At 40.1% G+C, this 17,783-nt stretch overlaps 1 protein-coding gene across 1 annotated transcript; it reads left to right on the top strand.

Moving 5' to 3' along the window:
- Positions 1-1,381: 1,381 nt before the first annotated feature.
- Positions 1,382-17,126, top strand: LOC138042457 (uncharacterized skeletal organic matrix protein 5-like). Its single transcript, XM_068888350.1, has 6 exons — positions 1,382-1,985; positions 4,714-4,807; positions 5,974-6,025; positions 9,790-9,925; positions 11,548-11,829; positions 16,646-17,126. Exons 1-6 carry the CDS (start codon positions 1,659-1,661, stop codon positions 16,883-16,885), a joined length of 1,131 nt encoding a protein of 376 aa, XP_068744451.1. The 5' UTR covers positions 1,382-1,658; the 3' UTR covers positions 16,886-17,126.
- The last annotated feature ends 657 nt before the right edge of the window (positions 17,127-17,783 follow it).

Genomic DNA, 17,783 nt, shown 5'->3' on the forward strand with positions numbered 1-17,783 from the left:
AGTCTTTTTCAATCCCTGTTCGTCATCAACGAACGCGCGTCCATCTTCAAAGCTATGCTTTTTCCTATCTCCTGGACCATAACCTGAAACGAATTGAATCGAAGGCAACAATATTTGTGGGCTGTCCCTACCGTCCCGGTCATCACCACAATATTGTACATGAAGTTGTTACCCTCAACCTTGCTTTCGTGAGAGAAGTGGAGCCCACTTAAAAAAATTCATTTTATGAAGAAAAAACAAAGATTTTAGTTGCGAGAAAAGAAAATTATTCTGGGAGATATCCATTCACTCAAAAACGGAATTTTCGAACATTTCGCGTGGAAATTCAAAAAAATCTTTTCCGGAACTGATACCACCCGAAATGTTCGAAAATACCGTCGAATGAAAAGTGCTCGCGGTGACTCTGTGTGACACTAAACGTTCCTAGCATATAATTTCTTTATTTACGCACTAAAGTTTTGGTGTTGGGCGACGGATACACCACTAAAATCGTCAATTTTCGCAACTTCTGTAACTCGCTGACAAAATAAAATTTTAGCTTGTCTTGAATCCTCTGCGGTTTTAAAATATTTAAAATAATTTTATGACTGCATGTGGTTAGAATGCGTAAAGAATTAAATAGTGTTTCATTTTTTGCCTTGTCTTCTCCTCGGGGCCAGTTGGCCAGAGTTCATTCTGTTGTCAATGACGTATATGACAACTTATTTTGAACACAGCTAGAGTTCATCTCTTCTGGAGGCTTTTCAGTCACTTAAGCAAAAACTAAATCTTTCAAAGACAAAAAAAAAAAAAAAAAAAAAAAAACACGTTAACTTTAGCCCATGCCGTTGCATTTACCTAGTAAATAACGGCCATTTTTATTAAACGTCCTCGTATTTGGAGAGCCCCAGTGAACGTGGCAAGATAATTCAGTTCATACATAATTCACTTTGAAAGCCGGACCAAATAAATAATATTTTTAAATGTTAGTGATTAGTAATTTCATCAACGGCCTTCTGCCGGAATTGATTTTATTAGTTTTGTTCCACTGCGGCATTGCAAGAAACATTTTTTGTCTTGGCTGTCAAAGAATCGAAACCTTCCAGAGAACAGAACCGGTTTGACAAGTGCGGACAAAAAACCCCTGCAGGAGCAATTTTGGTTTACATAGCCAGAACAGCTGAAAAAACACAACAGCACCCTCTGAAACATTATGAAAATCTCCTCGAACCTATTTGCTTCCAATGAAAGTATGACTCCAATTTCATTTTAAGTTGTCGACGAATAGAAAAGCGATACATTGGCAACTTCATGTTGACTGAGCAGGAGTTACCGTGAATGGACTACAAATTCGTCAACTTACCTTCGACTTCTGCGATTGAATCAAGAGAGAAAACTAAGATCTTTGTTTGCTTTTCTCTGTTAGTGATTATTGTCGTTTTTTTTTTCTTGATGACACCTTTATTGAAAGTCCAGAATTAATACGAACTTTTCTGTCAGGTGGCTGACTCTCTTGACGTTCTGTCAATTTTGCATCACAAAAACAGCCCGATTTGAGAATCTTAATAGTGACAAAGTACTCCATATGCAATATTCTGGTTGTCTGGCAAGGCACGGATCGACAGTACAGTGTTGCGAACTTGAAAAATAGCTTACGCTGTAAGCTGTGAGTGAGGTTCATGCATGACATAGCTATGCAAAATATTTCTATCACCTTACATAACCTTTTTGGTTTTCTTGCATTTTTTATCGCGGTTCAATTTTCAAGAGGATCAGTTTCGGTAACCGAAGTAGATAGATACTTGGCCAACTATGTTATCAAAAGCTTTTCCTCGAATGACTGGTTGAGCTGCACCCTTGCCTGCCAAGGTGATACTACGTGTGTTTCGTACAATTACGACATGAACACAGGTTTCTGTGAGTTGAACAATGAAGGTATTCAAACACAATTTGTTCAGACAGACCTACTGTTCACGAAGCGAGGAGTTGTGTTTCACCAAATAAGGGTAAGGTTATATACTTCGTTTGTATTCTTACAACATTCGCAACGCAAGTTGCAGCTAGTTTCGGCGAGTAATTTTATAGTTCATGTAATGTTATATTAAAGGTAAGATGATAGTCTTTTGGATAAATTGCAATGGTCTATATTTTCCCCAACATCCTTAAAGGGCTTTAACTGAATGTCTATTTCTGTTCAGTCTGTTGCAAAGATTGCACGAGACTGCTCAGTTTGTTCTGGTGAATTTGATGCTACCTAGCTATCCGGTGAAATTTAGTTGGCATGCAACTCGAAATAAAATTTGAAAAAAAAATCGCTAGCTTGGATTGCAATTTTATCATTTTACGAAAACACTACTTTTAACTTTAATACGCTTTCCACTTGTCAATTATTATTTTTGCCTAAAATGCTTTAAAGCTATATTTTTCATGGGCGAGCTAGCATTTATCAGATATGAGTTTCCAAAAGTTTTCAGTCCCTCGAAGTTTTTTTGCTTTTGGGCAAACGAACCCCAACAGATACTATCTCCATGAATTGCATAATACCTATCCAGGTTTGCAGAGAACACATCATTTGCCCTGATATCTTAAAATTTCTAATTCGTAAACGTATTTTACCGTTATGCATTTTAGATAGGGTTGCAATACTTCCTTTTTTCAATTTTATGTATTTTACTTTGAGTATGGTTCCGTCGGCCTTCAAGGTTTGTCGGAAACAATGAAAGTCAACTATACATGATATTCAACCATGTCATTTCAATTCAGCTACATTAACATGCTGTCAACACTAAAACGAGTAATGAAACTAAAGACTCGTCAGTTGACCTTTTAATTTTGATAGAACAACTGCATGGCCATAAATTTGGGTCTGGTTAAAAGCATGTTTCCATTTGATAAAACTGCAGTCACAAAATTAAATGCAAGTGTCAGGTTCAGTTCAATATTAAATGTATGGCCACTCACGCCTCCTCATACTGCTCTTTCAGTTTATTGTCCTGTTGAGAAAATAGTCCGAGTGACGTGAAAAAAGCCGAGCGGAAATTGAAACAAATTTTCTCAAATCCCAATATTGATCCAGCTAAGAGTTCGTCGTTAATAAGGAGTGGACATCTGATGGACGGCAAGGGATAAGGAGGGTGCCTTATTAAATTGAGTGGATTAGCTGAAAATCAAATTAGATAATTAATGAGTGAAGATTCGCCACGCTTGGGGCGGGTAACACTTATTGAACAAGCTGGCACAGAGAGGGTAACCCTTCACTGCGTGCGGCTATATCAAAATACCCGGGAACTCCATATCCAACTCTTTGTAATGGTAAAATGAATATTTATATAGCGCATTTTCTACTTAACAAATTGATGTCAGTTTTTCATGCATCTGTCCTGTTATTGCATGATCATGAATTTCGTCATAACATTGTCAAAGTTAAAGTAGCTGTGGATCCACGAGGCGATAGCCGAATGGTTCCGCAGACTACTTTGACAATGTTATGACGAAATTCATCTTCAATAACAGGAAAGACGCATGAAAAACTGATATCTATCCGTTTTTTACAATAACAAAAAGGCAGAGGGGTCAACATTAAGTCAAAACACGAGAAGAACGCGAGACAAAAATGGGAGAAATTTCAATTTTATTCAATCTGACGCGACCAAATTATAACTTGCCTCGCTCTCTTATTGGCCAATAGAAAAAACAAAGATTTTCTAAATTGCCCCTAACCCCAAAATATTTTTTTCGCTAAAATGAATCTTTGCACCTGTTCGAAACGCATTGCGGCCTTTTTTTCCTTTTTCTAACAAATCTTGCTTAAACTTGCGAAAAACAAAGCATCTTCTGTTCACGACCGAGTAAACATGCATGCACAGGGTTGTGTGAACAGTAAAGCGTTGTGAGATGGAGTCTACGGTTTGCAGTGCTTATCCGAGAAAGCTTGATGTCATTACAAAGGCAGCACTTTTCCCTCAGACCCTGAGTGTTGATCCGGCCGGAGCCGAACTCACGACCACCCGCATGACAGCCCGATGGCTCAACCAACTGAGCCACCTGTGCGCCGTCATAAAGTAGAGAATAAAGCACAAATTTTAACTGTTAGCTGACAAAAGCTGGCTTCTTTCAATCTCCTATAGTGGTCTGCCAACAATCAAGAGTGGGATTTCTTTGTATCATGCAGATGTATTTATATAACCGTGCTTTCGGAGTTAACGAAGAACAGCCTAATTCAGTGACTTGGGATACAAGTACAATATGAATGAGATTTTTCGGCTCTGTTTTCTACGGGTTTCCGTTAAATGTTATAGTCTGTGATTTGGATCATCTCTTTTAGGAAGCTGTTTAATTAATATCGACGGGAGAAAAAGAAATTTTATTTAAAACGATTGAACCAATGACTAAACTGCTACCACCGAGCAAGGGAAAGCTCTGTGGAGCACGTGACAACTTCAATTGCATTTGTGTCACTCCTGGTTGCCTTAAAATTAACGTAGGACTTTCTCGCCGATCAAAAGGAGGAAGCGTGACCGAGTTGTTTGGGCGCCGGTGTCGATCACCAATTTGAGCCAGAATAGGTAACTAGTTGGCGTTCCACCAGTAACCGGACTCTTAAATAAGAATGTAGAAGAACCATATCGTAAACTTCTGTGTCTCCAGTTTTGTAAGTCTTCTTTTGTTCTCCAATAAAGTGATGTTATTTTGAAGGTAAAGATATGCTAATTCTGACCTTATCTTTCACATCAGCCTGCGAAAAATACTCCTCTTCCAAGAACGGTGGACGCCGCAAGCCAATGTGACTGCAGGTGCAGATCTGAGAGTGCTTGCCGTCCAGGGGACGGTGAGTGTTTAAACTATTTGACTTTTTTTCGCAAGAATCTAGGAATTAGGTACTGAATACATCCAAGAATAGGATACTGGGCTTTTATGAGGGTCGATCTTAATCAGAGAGGTGTGCAACATCAACCGTGTAGGGGGAAAGATTGAGAAGCTATACTCTTTTCAAAAGATTTGTTGGTTCCTTAACGAGTTGGTTATAATCATTTTATATCCAGCAAGCCCGAGTAGAATGATTGTTTTATTGAAAACTCCTGGATCAGCAACTCTTCCACTGAAGCATCGATTTCTGCTTCGGTCAGTTCCGGTCCGAAACGGCTTTTGTGGGCCATTTTTCTCAGAGCTGCTTTATTGCTGACTCGTTCCATGACCATATTAGGTACAGCAGAGTATATGAACTGATAGCTTGTGTTCGGCGAGCCAATGAAAATGCTGGGAGTCTGATATCCGTAGTTCAGTTTTCGATAACAAAGGACATTCGGAGTAGAGTAGCCAATCAGCGCACGCCTTCAACGCTATCAACTGTTTTAATATAAACCAAAGATTGATATGCAACGAGGTAAACGGCTTATAAGCCCCTTTTCAAGAAGACCACAAAGTCTAAAATATGTATCGCAAAGCCAGAATCAAGAACTTTTAGTATGGGTAATTAAATGGTGACGCGTGAAATTAGGGAATAATTTCACGCGCGTTTTGTCCAAATTCAAATAATTTCCCGAGCCTTCAGGCGAGGGAAATTACTTGACTTTGGACAAAACGCAAGTGAAATTATTCCCTAATTTCAGGGGTATACCATTTGATTTGCTATTAATAACATGGTGATAAATTACTACTTAATTTTCAAACCTGGACGCCATTTTAGCACTATATGAAAAGTTGCCATGGCAACAATGTAATTTCACATGTGAAATTATAAATTAACGATGAAATTTCGCGCCAAAATTAAGGAGCAATTTGTCACCCATGTTATTAAGATGTTAATCGATGTTCCAGCCTGTGATTTAAACCCACTCCCAAGAGCTCTGTCTGGCGTGCTAACCACTACACCACTGTGGGTCCCACTGAAACGCCCACTAAAAGGAGAAGTAGTAAGTACCGACTAAAGTTATAATTACAACAAGAGGCTTACGACTGTCACTAACAGGTATACTATCCATCTTGATCTTGTAGTTGCCATCTCCAGCTTACCTGTTTCTTGTAAGGAAATATGGGAAAAATCCAGGTGAGCTAATAAGTTGATTAAAAGACTGAGTTTACGATAACGGCTACGAAATCCCCACTTAAAAATATACGTTACCTCCATTTGCACAAAGGCTTTTCAAATAACCATACAGAGAAAGGAAAGGAACTTTATTTAAGTGTCTAGTCGTTCTAGCGCTGATCACTAATTGGGGACACTGTAAACTGAAATTAGCAATTAACACAATCAAGTCAAATGTTGGTGTTTGCGGAGAGGGGAAACTCAAAGTACCCGGAGAAAACCTCTCGGAGCAGAGAAGAGAACCAACAAACTCAACCCACATATGACGCCGGATCTGGGAATCGAACCCGTGCCACATTGGTGGGATGTAAATGCTCTCACCACTGCGCCATCCTTGCACCCCAAGGGAAAAGATTCACAGCTTATGCTTACTTTATCGTCAAATGCTTACGCCACGGGGTTATTTTCCGGCTGTTTTTATGCACAATAGGGAAAAGAAACGCACTAAAATGCGTGCCGCACGTGCAGCATGGTTTTTAGGGAATTTAAGAAACGACGACGGCTACGACTACGACATCGCTGCAAAACAGTAACATCATTGGTTAATTTAAAAGAGTATAAATAATCGTTCTGCACGTGCAGCACGGATTTTAGCAAGTATGTTTGCGGTCCTCTGCATAACGACGACCTGAAATCACCAAATTTGAGGTTTGGACGATAACGTAAGCATGCAACAGAGAATCTTTCATTTTTCACTCTGAAACCGCTCGTACCAATTTATTTTTGGGATACCTCGCTCATATGGTAGGAAGAGCCAAGTTTTCGTCGACCGTCGCCGTCGTAGATCTTTTTTGACAGCGACGAAAACGTCTCTTCAAACTTGATATAACTTTGCGCTATCGTAAGTCTTTAGCAATTATTCGATCTCGCTCACCTCGTGCAATGTGTACGCGCGGTTTTAGCAAAAAAATAGAAAATGATTGGTTCACATTTGTAAGCTCACGTTGTCGTCAAAAACTTGGATTTGGTGTCTTCATGTCCTTACCGTGCAGTTTACCGCAAAAGTATGTCCTCAAATGCGTACTGCACGTGTAGAACGCTTATTTTTCTCTGTCTCTTCACCTAATGATCTCACTGTTTAGAAGCGTTGTTTCTCCCGTCGGCGTCGTCGTTTCTTAAGCTCCCTAATAGAGCGGTTTTCAATTGAGTGTCGAAAGTAATTAGCTAATTGCTTTGGTTTTGCATTACTTCACTCAGTGATTGGTTCAAAGTTCTCGCGCCATTTTTTCAACCAATCAAAAGTGAAACCAAAACCAATCGTGGCTCGTGGGTGCACATTTTCCCGCGCTTTGTGCCGGCTACGTGTAATTACTTCGATTGGTTTGCTGGATTATCTCCGTGCTTTTTGATTGGCCAAAGTAATTACTTTGGTTTTGGTTTTACGACACTCAATTGAAACTCGCTCTATCTTCACTGAACCAGTTAAATTGTCGTTGTGTGGAGTTATCGTAGCCGTCGTACGGCTTTCAAAACACGCTGATGATTTCGTGGTTAGAGAAAACACTCTTGTCCACCAAACTCTTGATATCCAGGTAAAAAGAGGATGCCTTTTTTTCTGTTTAACAAAAAGACGACAGCTCAGCTCTTTAGATAAGAACCAATTGAAAAGTAAAATGAGACAGCGAATAGGGACTCAGCTTTATATCTACGACAGCGACGTCGCTGGCAACGTTAGAGACAGGCGTAGCTCAGTCGGTTAGTGCGCAGCATTCTGCGCTAGTTCGATCCCCGTCTTTCCATCGACGTCTGTTTCGACTTTCCTCTGATCCGTGTAGTTGTAGCTTTGAATACCCGTAAAACGGAGCATTGACGGAGAAAGAAGAGTAAAATGTGCGAACCGAGGGCCACATGTTTAACAGTAATTCTGGTTCACTGTCACGTGTTACTCCTCGTAAAACAAAGACCTTTACCTTTTGAACTTTGCACCATTCGTACGTCTTTCGCAATTACTCCATCTCCTTCACTTATTTAAGTACAATAGGACGCCACAAAACAATATCATTGGCTAAAAGAAGAAAAGTTATTGTGCTGTACGTGCGGCTCGCATTTTAGCTTTAGCGGTACTCTGCACTACAAAGATGAAAAATCTCCAAATTCGAGGCTTTGATGTCAACTTGAGCATACAAATGCAAACCTCCATTTTATATTTTTACTCTGAAACCGCTCGTACCAAGTTATTTTCAGGATACTTCACCTACATTGTACGAAGTGAACGTGATTGAATAATCGCAAAAGACTTACGACAGTGCAGAGCAATATTTTGATGTGACATTTTCGTCGACGTCAGTAATATAGCAGCTCTCGTAACGTGTAATGTGATTGGCTCGCTACCCTAGCCAAAAACAAAAGATTAAACAATTGAAACAATGACTTGGACTAAAAAATAGAAGCTGTTTACAATACCAAACAATAGCAGGTTACGAGAGCTGCTACATTACTGTTTCGTTTTTGCCTTGGGTAGCGAGCCAATCAAATTGTACGTTACGAGAGCTGCAACATTGGGGACCTTTAGCATCGATGACGGGAGTAGCGGAAATTATCGAGAACGTCATCTTAAAACATAAATTCGCATTATTGCAATCACTTCGCGACTATTCCAAGCTTTTTAATATGACAAAGGTATGGCAGTCCCTCAGGCATGAAACCGTTATGAGCGGCGCTTAATTAAGGTGAGAAAATGAAAATTTATCTCCAATTGCTGACGTTCTCCAAAAAACCTCCAATATGGCTATTTCACAATGACGTTTTGCAAACGACGGCAAAGAAATGGACAAAAATGAAAAATTCATGTGCAGAGCGTGCAAAGCTATTGTTTTTGCTCACTTAATATGCAAATTTGTAACGTTCGCGTTGCCGTTGTCTTTGCTGAAGCTCCCTATAGAGCGTTTTCACTCATGTGACTATAATGGTGCTAGTACAATGAAACAAAAGAAACTATTCGCATAAAAATAGAGTTCAATTCCCAGAGGATTAGTTTGGAACACCAACATGACCGCCGTTTCTTTGTTTTGGAGCACCAACATGGCTGCCGTGACGTCAGGTGAAAACGCTCTATTACTGGTCGACGTTGCCGTCGTAGATCGTCATATAGTCCCTAATATATAATTTAGAGAAGCTGTATATTCACTATTGAAGCTGGCAGCCTCTGGGGGCGAAGAACTGAACGTAACATTTAAATTTTATAACACTGATAGAAAAAACCCAGTTGGAAGTAGACTACCACTTAAAGGAGCTCAAGGGTTTGTCGTCAACACTTGTTTTGCAATTTGCAATACCACAGGAGTAAATGAGTTCACTTTAGAAAGACATTTTGTGCGGTAGATTTATCCACTCAATCGGCTTTGTTTTGCAGTCGAAGAAAAACAAACGAGTCCCTCGTGCATTAAATTACGATTATTTTACTTCAAACCCTTTCCTTTGTGTCGACGTGAAGAGAATCAAATATAAAATAACTTCATCAAGGTCTTCTGTCTTGGTGGCCTTTATATAGCATGTGGAGGCTCTTAGTTATATGAGCTGATGAAAGCTCGCTACTTAAACATACCTTGTAAATAGGTGGAGCCTTCGATCTAAACGAAGATTATGCAATCAAACTCTATGGAAAGGGAACTCTTAGAGAAAACTTTTGATTCATGCCATATCCGGATAGAAAACACGGGTGTCGTTCCGATAATTCCCGTCATGCGAAAATTCGTTGTTGATTCAGTCTTTCTTAAAATTGCTAGAATTCGTGTTGATGGGTCGTTCTTCATTCGCGCCAAATCACCGTCTCGGTATGCACACGTATTCTGTCACATGACTCCAATTCCCGGGTGTGGCGATGGAGGATGGACGCTAATTATGAAGATAGATGGGAACAAGGTATTTAACAAGCATCTGGCAAGCTAAATTGATTCTACAATCGTGCTAATGTAAAGGCTGTCTGTCTGTAAATTGACAATCTGTCTGTCAATTGAACAAAATCAGAAGGCCATTACTAGGAGCCAACAACTACTATAATACATGCCTATGTCACGGATTTTTGCAGACCGGTCTATTTTTAGACTACCTCTTCCGCCAAAAAACAAAGGCAAATCCAGTTCAGTGACGCTATGATGTGACATCAGGTGAGTTTCTTGTGATTGGTCATCGGCCTCCTGAGGAAGTTTCATTCGGGGAAAATTCAATCTAAAAATGAATAGGTCTGTGAAAACGCCGTGACAGGAATACAGTGCTGTTGTTCACTCTTAGTCAGGAACTCCTGATAAAGTGCTACGTGGTTTCCTCTAGCCATACCCAGAGAAGCTGTCGTAGTCGTAGAAAGTCACTCAAAAATTGATCTAATAGAGTCAGCGACAGTATTTGAGCAAAAGGCTCGGTTTAAAAAGAAAAAGACCTTTTGGAGACGGGTGTTATTGACAGAAGAGATTCTTCTGTGTTTGCCCTGCATTCATTTCCCCCCATCTTTGAAGAGACAACCTTGGACGAGAAGGAAATCGCCGCGTTTTTCAAAAACGTAAAGAATCCCATCAACGATTTTGTTTACTATTTTCTGCCGCTGCGAATTATCGCGACCACGTCAAAAGGCCTCCTTGGCATCGCGGAATTTTTGGACTGGACTCTTGAAGTGTAGAGTTCAAAGATAATAATTATTGAAGGAGGCTTCTAGGAGACAATGAAACATACTGAAATGAAATTTGCATTGCAGTAATTGGAGAGACCACCGATGTTACGTTGAGCAGCTTAAAGCTTGCAAGGGATTCTGAAACCCATGGTAGAGTAAATCGCACGATGGGGTCGTGTTCTAGGCAGCCTGGGTTTTCTGGGGCTTCCTTTGCAACTGCAAAGGACGGTGCCAACTAATTCAAAGGTATTTTTGCGCGGGTTAAACCTTTCACTGCCATAAATGCCAATTGACACTTATAGATTTTACTCTGTATAACGGCAGACGATTTTACTCGTCAATGGGGAAGCCCTCGGTGGTGAAAGGGCTCGGGAAAAGCAGATCTTAACAAGTGTTATTGAAATCCAAAAAGAAAACTGGACGTAACCGCGTGTTTTTCAAAGATAATTAATCAACAATATTTGTAAAAAGCTTTAAAATAGAGAGCAATGTATGGCGTTCTTTTCCAAATTGAAGCTTAATTATCTCTCAAAAACTGCGGCGTGGTTACCCCCAATTTTCCTTTTTGGATGCCAAGAGCACCTGCTGAGTTCTGCTTTGTCCGCATAGTTTTAAACCGCGCAAAAATATCCCTGTCTTAGCAAGCACCACCAATAGGAAACCCGAGTATCTCGAGATGCGCAGAACGTTGGCCCAATAAAAATAGTAGGAATCGTCCTTACGTTGCTTTACTAACAGCGGTGATCTTTCCAATTTTCTTTTCATTCTATTCCGCAGTTCAAATATATGAAACTTCATATATTCAAGAAAAAAAAAATAGAAGAAAAAAAAATAATAAAAAAGGGAATGAAACACACTGCTGTTGTTGTTTTGGTCACAGCAAACCTTCACGTATGATTCAGCATATTGGAGCAATACTGATACGTACAATGGGAACGCAGGAACGAGCTTGAAGGAGGAAGAGACGAAGCTGAGTAGCTTTTGGTCGACACCTTTCAGGCGGCTCTGTTTAGGTATGAAGGATGCGCTGGGGAAAACTAGCTGGATTTCATTGAAGCACAATGCCTCTTCATTGAGGGACGTGATATCCGACGGCACACACAGGGCAACGAATTTGACTGTGACGGAATGGAAAAGCCTGCTGCATAACTCAAAAATTGGCGTGAGTATTTTATAATCCCACCTCCGCTTTGTAATAGGTTGCATACATGTATTTATATACATGGACAAGCCGGGAAAAAAACCTGATGTACCTGAAATCTTGGATGCCACCAGAGTCCGCTGGCCGAGGGTGGTACTCAACGGCCGAACAATTTCTATCGAAAAGCCAGTGTAAAAACAGGCATAAAGCAAATGAAAGAAAGACGCTTCATCGAGGCATTCTATAAAGTAATTTATTACACATAGCATGAGAATTTTATTCCATAAAGCTCATTTGTACAAATCTATACGCTTTATTTTCACATGTGGAAAAGGCTTATACAGCCAATCAAAATGGCGTACAGCTATTTCACATGTGGAAGTATAACCAATCAACGATAGCGTAAAGGCGTTTCCATGCCAATCACTCGTGCATCTCGTGCAAATCGTACTTTGTTATTGAATAAAATTAAATTTGCATTTGGTTCTATTGTTAGTGAGTTTTTGTTTCTAATTTGCGTTCAGAAAACTATTTTAATGAAAGTTCTCGTCTTATGTGTAATAAACAGTTCACGACATAGAAATTGCTTTGTACGGGGTTATATTCACTCGTTGTTTGTGTCAAAAACCCTCACTCGCTCCTTCCTCGCTCGTTCGGGTTTTTGACACAAACAACTCGTGAATAAAACCCCGTACGCCGCACTTTCTATGACGTAAACTATATATATATTAAAGTGGGGGTTCTACGACGGGTGGATCACTTGGATCGAGGGAATCGATCCACATCCCCTGTCCATAAAGCTTAAAACTTTTCCTGTCGAGCTAACCCTGAACCCTAATCCCCCTCCACAAACAAACAAATAAACAAACAAACAATACAAAACAAAAAACAAAACAAAATAGTTTCGTTGTCGTCCCTTTCCTCGGAGTATGTCATTAATGTGGAAGAGTCAAAAACTCAATGGGGCTTCAATAATGACGGTGGTAGTGTCCTTATTGCTGTCAAAAGCTTTATTGCTACTACAGTAAACACCCGCATATATATTTTTTTAGGTTTAAGGCTGATCGTGTAATTTGAGGGGTGCTTAGTGAGAAATCAGCCTGAAAGTGTTCTTAAAATGTTCTTAACATCGGTTTCAGAAATATTACAAGAGGTTTAATTAACATACAATGCTTTTTTGTTATAGATTTTATAGTTTGTAATGGTCCTGAAAACCATAGTTCTTTGATATAAGTTACTGCACTGTATTGTTTCCTTATCCTAATATCCTTTCCTTTTGTATTAAGAACATATTTTATTTATCAGGCTGAATTTGTTCTTATTTATATGGTGCTTTATTGGCCAAATTTCAGTCTGATGTTCTTAATAGGCCATTTCCGAGTTGATGTCTGCCTCTTTTTCAAAACGAGTTTAAGTGCGAAGTTTTTCTTATGAAAATTAGCTTTCGTTCATATGTCAAGTAGAACCATTACCATCACAAAACTTGGCACTTAGACTCGCTTTGAAGGGTAGGCAGACTTGAACTCGGAAATGGCCTATCCACTTCTTATATGTGGGTGTTTACTGCATGTACTCCTCATTTTGATTCAACGGATTGCGAGATCACCTGCGTATAGATAAACGGGCATAACTCATGAAAAACGTCTCAATATTTGTTGGCTTTTTTTTTATCGTGCCCCCAAGCTCTCCTACTTTGTCACTTCATGACCTTCATTAGCTTGGGAAATCACCTGAGGAAATTATACAAATAGCTAAAAATCATACTATCATTTTTGGAGGAAATTTTAATATCCCTGGATTGGAATAGGCTGGGATCTCTGGTCAGTTAAATCTGAAGCTCGTGATATGATCCTCACCATTGTATGTTACTACTTGATACCAAGCAGGATTACCACGTACACGTACTACAAGAACAACATATAATAATTTGGACCTTTTATTTACATCAAAGCCGTGGCTTGCTCAAGCTATTGATATTATACCTGGTCTTAGTGATCATGACATAGTAACTACTAAACTACTTCATAAAGCTTACATAAATAAGTCCAAGTCACGGGAAGTGTTTGCTTTTAAGCGTAAAAACTCTGAGAACTTTCTTCATGATCTTGCAAACGAATCACGGTGAGAATTTCTTCTCCTCTTGAGATAAACATGCCGTTAGTCGAACAAATGTGGTTTGCTTTTAAAGGTCTAGAAATGATGATGAGAAATGCATAAAAAGCACTTTCCAATAAAGATTATTAGGTCTTCCAACTAAAATCTTTGGTTTGAAAGGAGCTTCAGGTGTGTGGTTAGCCGGGAAAAAACACCACCTCTATACTCTTGCTAAACAAAAGAACACTGCAGAAGCGTGGAGCAACTTTAAGAACTTTAGGTGTCTAACGAAACAACGTATAAATCATGCTAGAAATAACTACATTTCCTCCACATTATCTGACAACATGACTGAAAACCCTGAGCGGTTCTGGAAATATGTAAAGTCACAACGGCAACATAGCGTAGGTATACCAACACTCAGTGCACAGGGCAGACACTGTAGTTCAAACTTTGACAAGGTCCGTATTCTCAACGAATTCTTGTCTTCACTAAAGAAAATGTAGATGACGTGCTAGAAATTGATCCCTTTCCCTTTGCCCCACTGGGCAATATTATAGTTAGCGTTTCAGGCATTCCAAACTGCGTTCAAATCTTAACCCCTCAAAGGCCTCTGGCCTTGACCAAATCCCACTCTACTCACTTAAGATATCCAGTAATGTCATCTCCCTAGTCCTTCAGGTAATTTATCATTCCTCTCTTGATACTGGCGAATTACCTCTTGACTGGAAGCATGGCTTAGTCTCACCAGTTTTCAAGAAGGGATCTCGCTCAAGCCTTTTAACTGATTACTGACCAATCTCATTGCCTTGTGTTCGCTGTAAAACTCTTGAGCACGTTATATACTCCTTTTTCAGTTGCTTCTCCAGTTTTATGGAATGCCTTGCCGCCAGGCCTTAGGGCTATTAATAACATTATTACATTTAAGAGAGAACTCAAAACGTATCTTTTTAGTCTTTTCTTTCTGATCGTACACAAACTACTATGGTTGGTGGGTGTCAATCTGAGGTATGCAGTGCCACCTCAGGTGTCCCCCAAGGGTCATTCTTGGAGCCTCTACGTTTTCTTATTTACATAAATGACCTTCCTGATAACATTTCTTCCCGAATGCGCCTGTTTGCTGACGATTACATCATCTATCTTGGACTCTCTTCTTTTAAATCACTTGAACTCCTTCAATGAGATTTAGATTTTCTTTCTTCATGGGCAGATAAGTCGCAAATGCGTTTTAATTGCAGCAAGTGTTATTCTGTGCACATTACTCGCAAAATATTCTCAGTCATCACTAACTATTTCATAACAGGCCAAGCTCTTGAAAGGACCAATGCATGCACACACCCTTATCTTGGAGTTATCATTTCATCTGACCTCTGCCTCAACAATCATTGTGACTATGTAGTTAAAAAGATTTTAAAAACTCTAAACTTCATTTCCAGTAATTTTTATCATTGTACTCGTGAAACTAAGGCCAGCCTGTATCTTAGTCTCGTACGCCCGTCTCTTGAATTTGCCAGACGGTTGTGCTTGGGATCCCTATACTCAGCGCAATATTTCAAACCTTGATTGAGAAAGTACAGCGGAGAGCTGCCCACTTCGTTTTTCGAGGGCTACTCTCGTAACTCGAGTGTCTCTTAAACGCTTAACGTCCTAGATTGGTCACTATTTTCTGTGCGTCGTGAGTGACAACGACTAAATTTCATATCCTCCCATAACCTTGATGGGGTGGATCTCTCTATAAGTATGTGATTCTCTCTCAATCTCAAACAAGACTATCTTATGATGTGGTATTCAACCACCTCTCGCTCCGAACTGAATTTATGATACATTCAATTTTTTTTTTCTTCCCACTTACTACCCCTGTTTGGAACGGCCTCCCTCACTAGGTTGTTCATTCCCCAACCCTTACTGCCTTTAGTTCTAAGGTGACTGAGTGGCGAAGTTGCTCAGTAGCCTGACCTCAATTGGCTTTTGCAGCTAATAGATAATTGTAATTGATTATTTCATCATTTATTTCTATTATTTATTAATGTGATTTGTGTAATTGTACAATGTGTCGAGCTTGTAACTTGCATCATACAAGATTGATCATTTATGTGTACTACATTTTAGTTACATCGGTTGTTATGCAAACAAGCGTTACCGATTAATAAAACAAAAACAGAAAAAGATAAACGTGAAATGAATTTATAATAAAACCAGTTTGATCGGGACCATCACAATTGGTTTCACGCATACACGAAGAGCCCCGATCAGTGATTGGATAATACCAACGGAACTAACGAAGGAGAGACAGAATTCTTGTTACTTTACTAAATGGCTGCATTGCTGCGTGAGATTTTAAAGACAATCAATATATGCCCAAAGCGATCTTAAATAGCCCATTTCCGAGTTTCTGTATGCCTCAGTTTCATAGCGAGTCCTGGTGCCCAACCATTCAAATGGAAATGAGTTGCGTATTCTTATGCAAATCAAACTCATTTCCCTTACAATAGTTGAGCACCAAGACTCACTTCGAAACCGAGGCAAACAGCAACTCGGAAATGACCTATTCGTTTCAACCTCGTTCCCAGGGCTTTTTTCCTCGGTGGAGAAAAGCCGTGGGAACGAGGTTGAAATTAGTTTGTGCATTCAATCGAAATCCGCTGTAATAGACGTACACTGACTGCATACAAAACGCAAGGTCACTTTTCAAAGCTACTGCACTATATTTCTTACGAAACTATCGTCTTTTCTTCCATTACAGGAGGGGTGCACTCTGCAAGGTTTTAACACTGACATACCTTCACTATCAACCTCGGGTAACGCTCGCATAGGTATCATTGGATTTCAGGCAAACTACAACTGTAGCTCAGGCAGTGCGTCATCCAGAATTGGGTTTGGCACAGGAGGCAGCTGGTATGGTATGCAAGCTTCAAATTCATGTGGTAACGAGTGGCAAGGTAGTCTTTCAAAAAAGGCTTTTGGTTACATCTTCGTCCAGTAAATAATTTTTCGCATTGTGGATTTAGCAGGAAATGACTATGTTGGACTTAGCGAGCAACAGCCCATCGAAATTCGCTGCGTTGCTTTGAAATCAAATTTTAGACGCGTAGACAAAACGAGGGATCTCGATATCGTCGTCGTTTGTCTACTGATCTTCATTGATACTGCTTTTATTAAATGTATCCGCTACTTGTAATATAAACCTTCCGTCCACCGGTAAGGTTGGTTCGAGGAATGGCAAATGAGGTTGAGATGTATGTGTGTGTGTGTGCGTGGAAGGGGGGGGGGGGGGGGGGGGTTGGTTAGACCGCGGAAAACATGCATTTTTTTGGCCCGTCCATTGGATAAAAACTTGAAGAACAAAGTTGTAGATTGTGAGGAAAACAATGGTTACTTCACCCGAAGTTGGAGCTCGAAATGATGATTTTTGCATTTTTACCGGTACCGTACCAAAACGCTTCGGTAGTACGAAAGTGTTTTGTAGCTGTATGTTATCTTGCATAAACGACTATACGAGGGGGAGGGGGAGGAAGCGAAATCCAGGCTTGAACCGAGGCTTGAACGCCAGGAATTCGAACCCATGATCGCCTGCTCTTCGTATACCATCCGATCTATCAAGGCCTCTGGGAGGTGGTCAACTCAACCTCGAGAGTGCTGCAGTTAAAAGCATAAGAAGTTGCAGAGTAAGTCACTGTGGGCTTCAACGGGTCTCGTATATATATGTATTTTTTACTAATAGAGATTACTTCATAGTTGTTAAGCTCTAACCTGCCAGGCTCTTTTGTAAGTGTCGTGCGAGTGGCGAAGGCGCGAGAGGATTGGGGCGAGAAAGAAGATCCCTTCTTTCCCGCGCCAATCCTCTCACGGCTTCGCCGCTCGCGCCGCTCGCGCGATACTTA

This window comes from Montipora capricornis, chromosome 3, assembly GCF_036669925.1.
Source record: "Montipora capricornis isolate CH-2021 chromosome 3, ASM3666992v2, whole genome shotgun sequence".
In the NCBI taxonomy this organism is placed as follows: Eukaryota; Metazoa; Cnidaria; class Anthozoa; order Scleractinia; family Acroporidae; genus Montipora; species Montipora capricornis.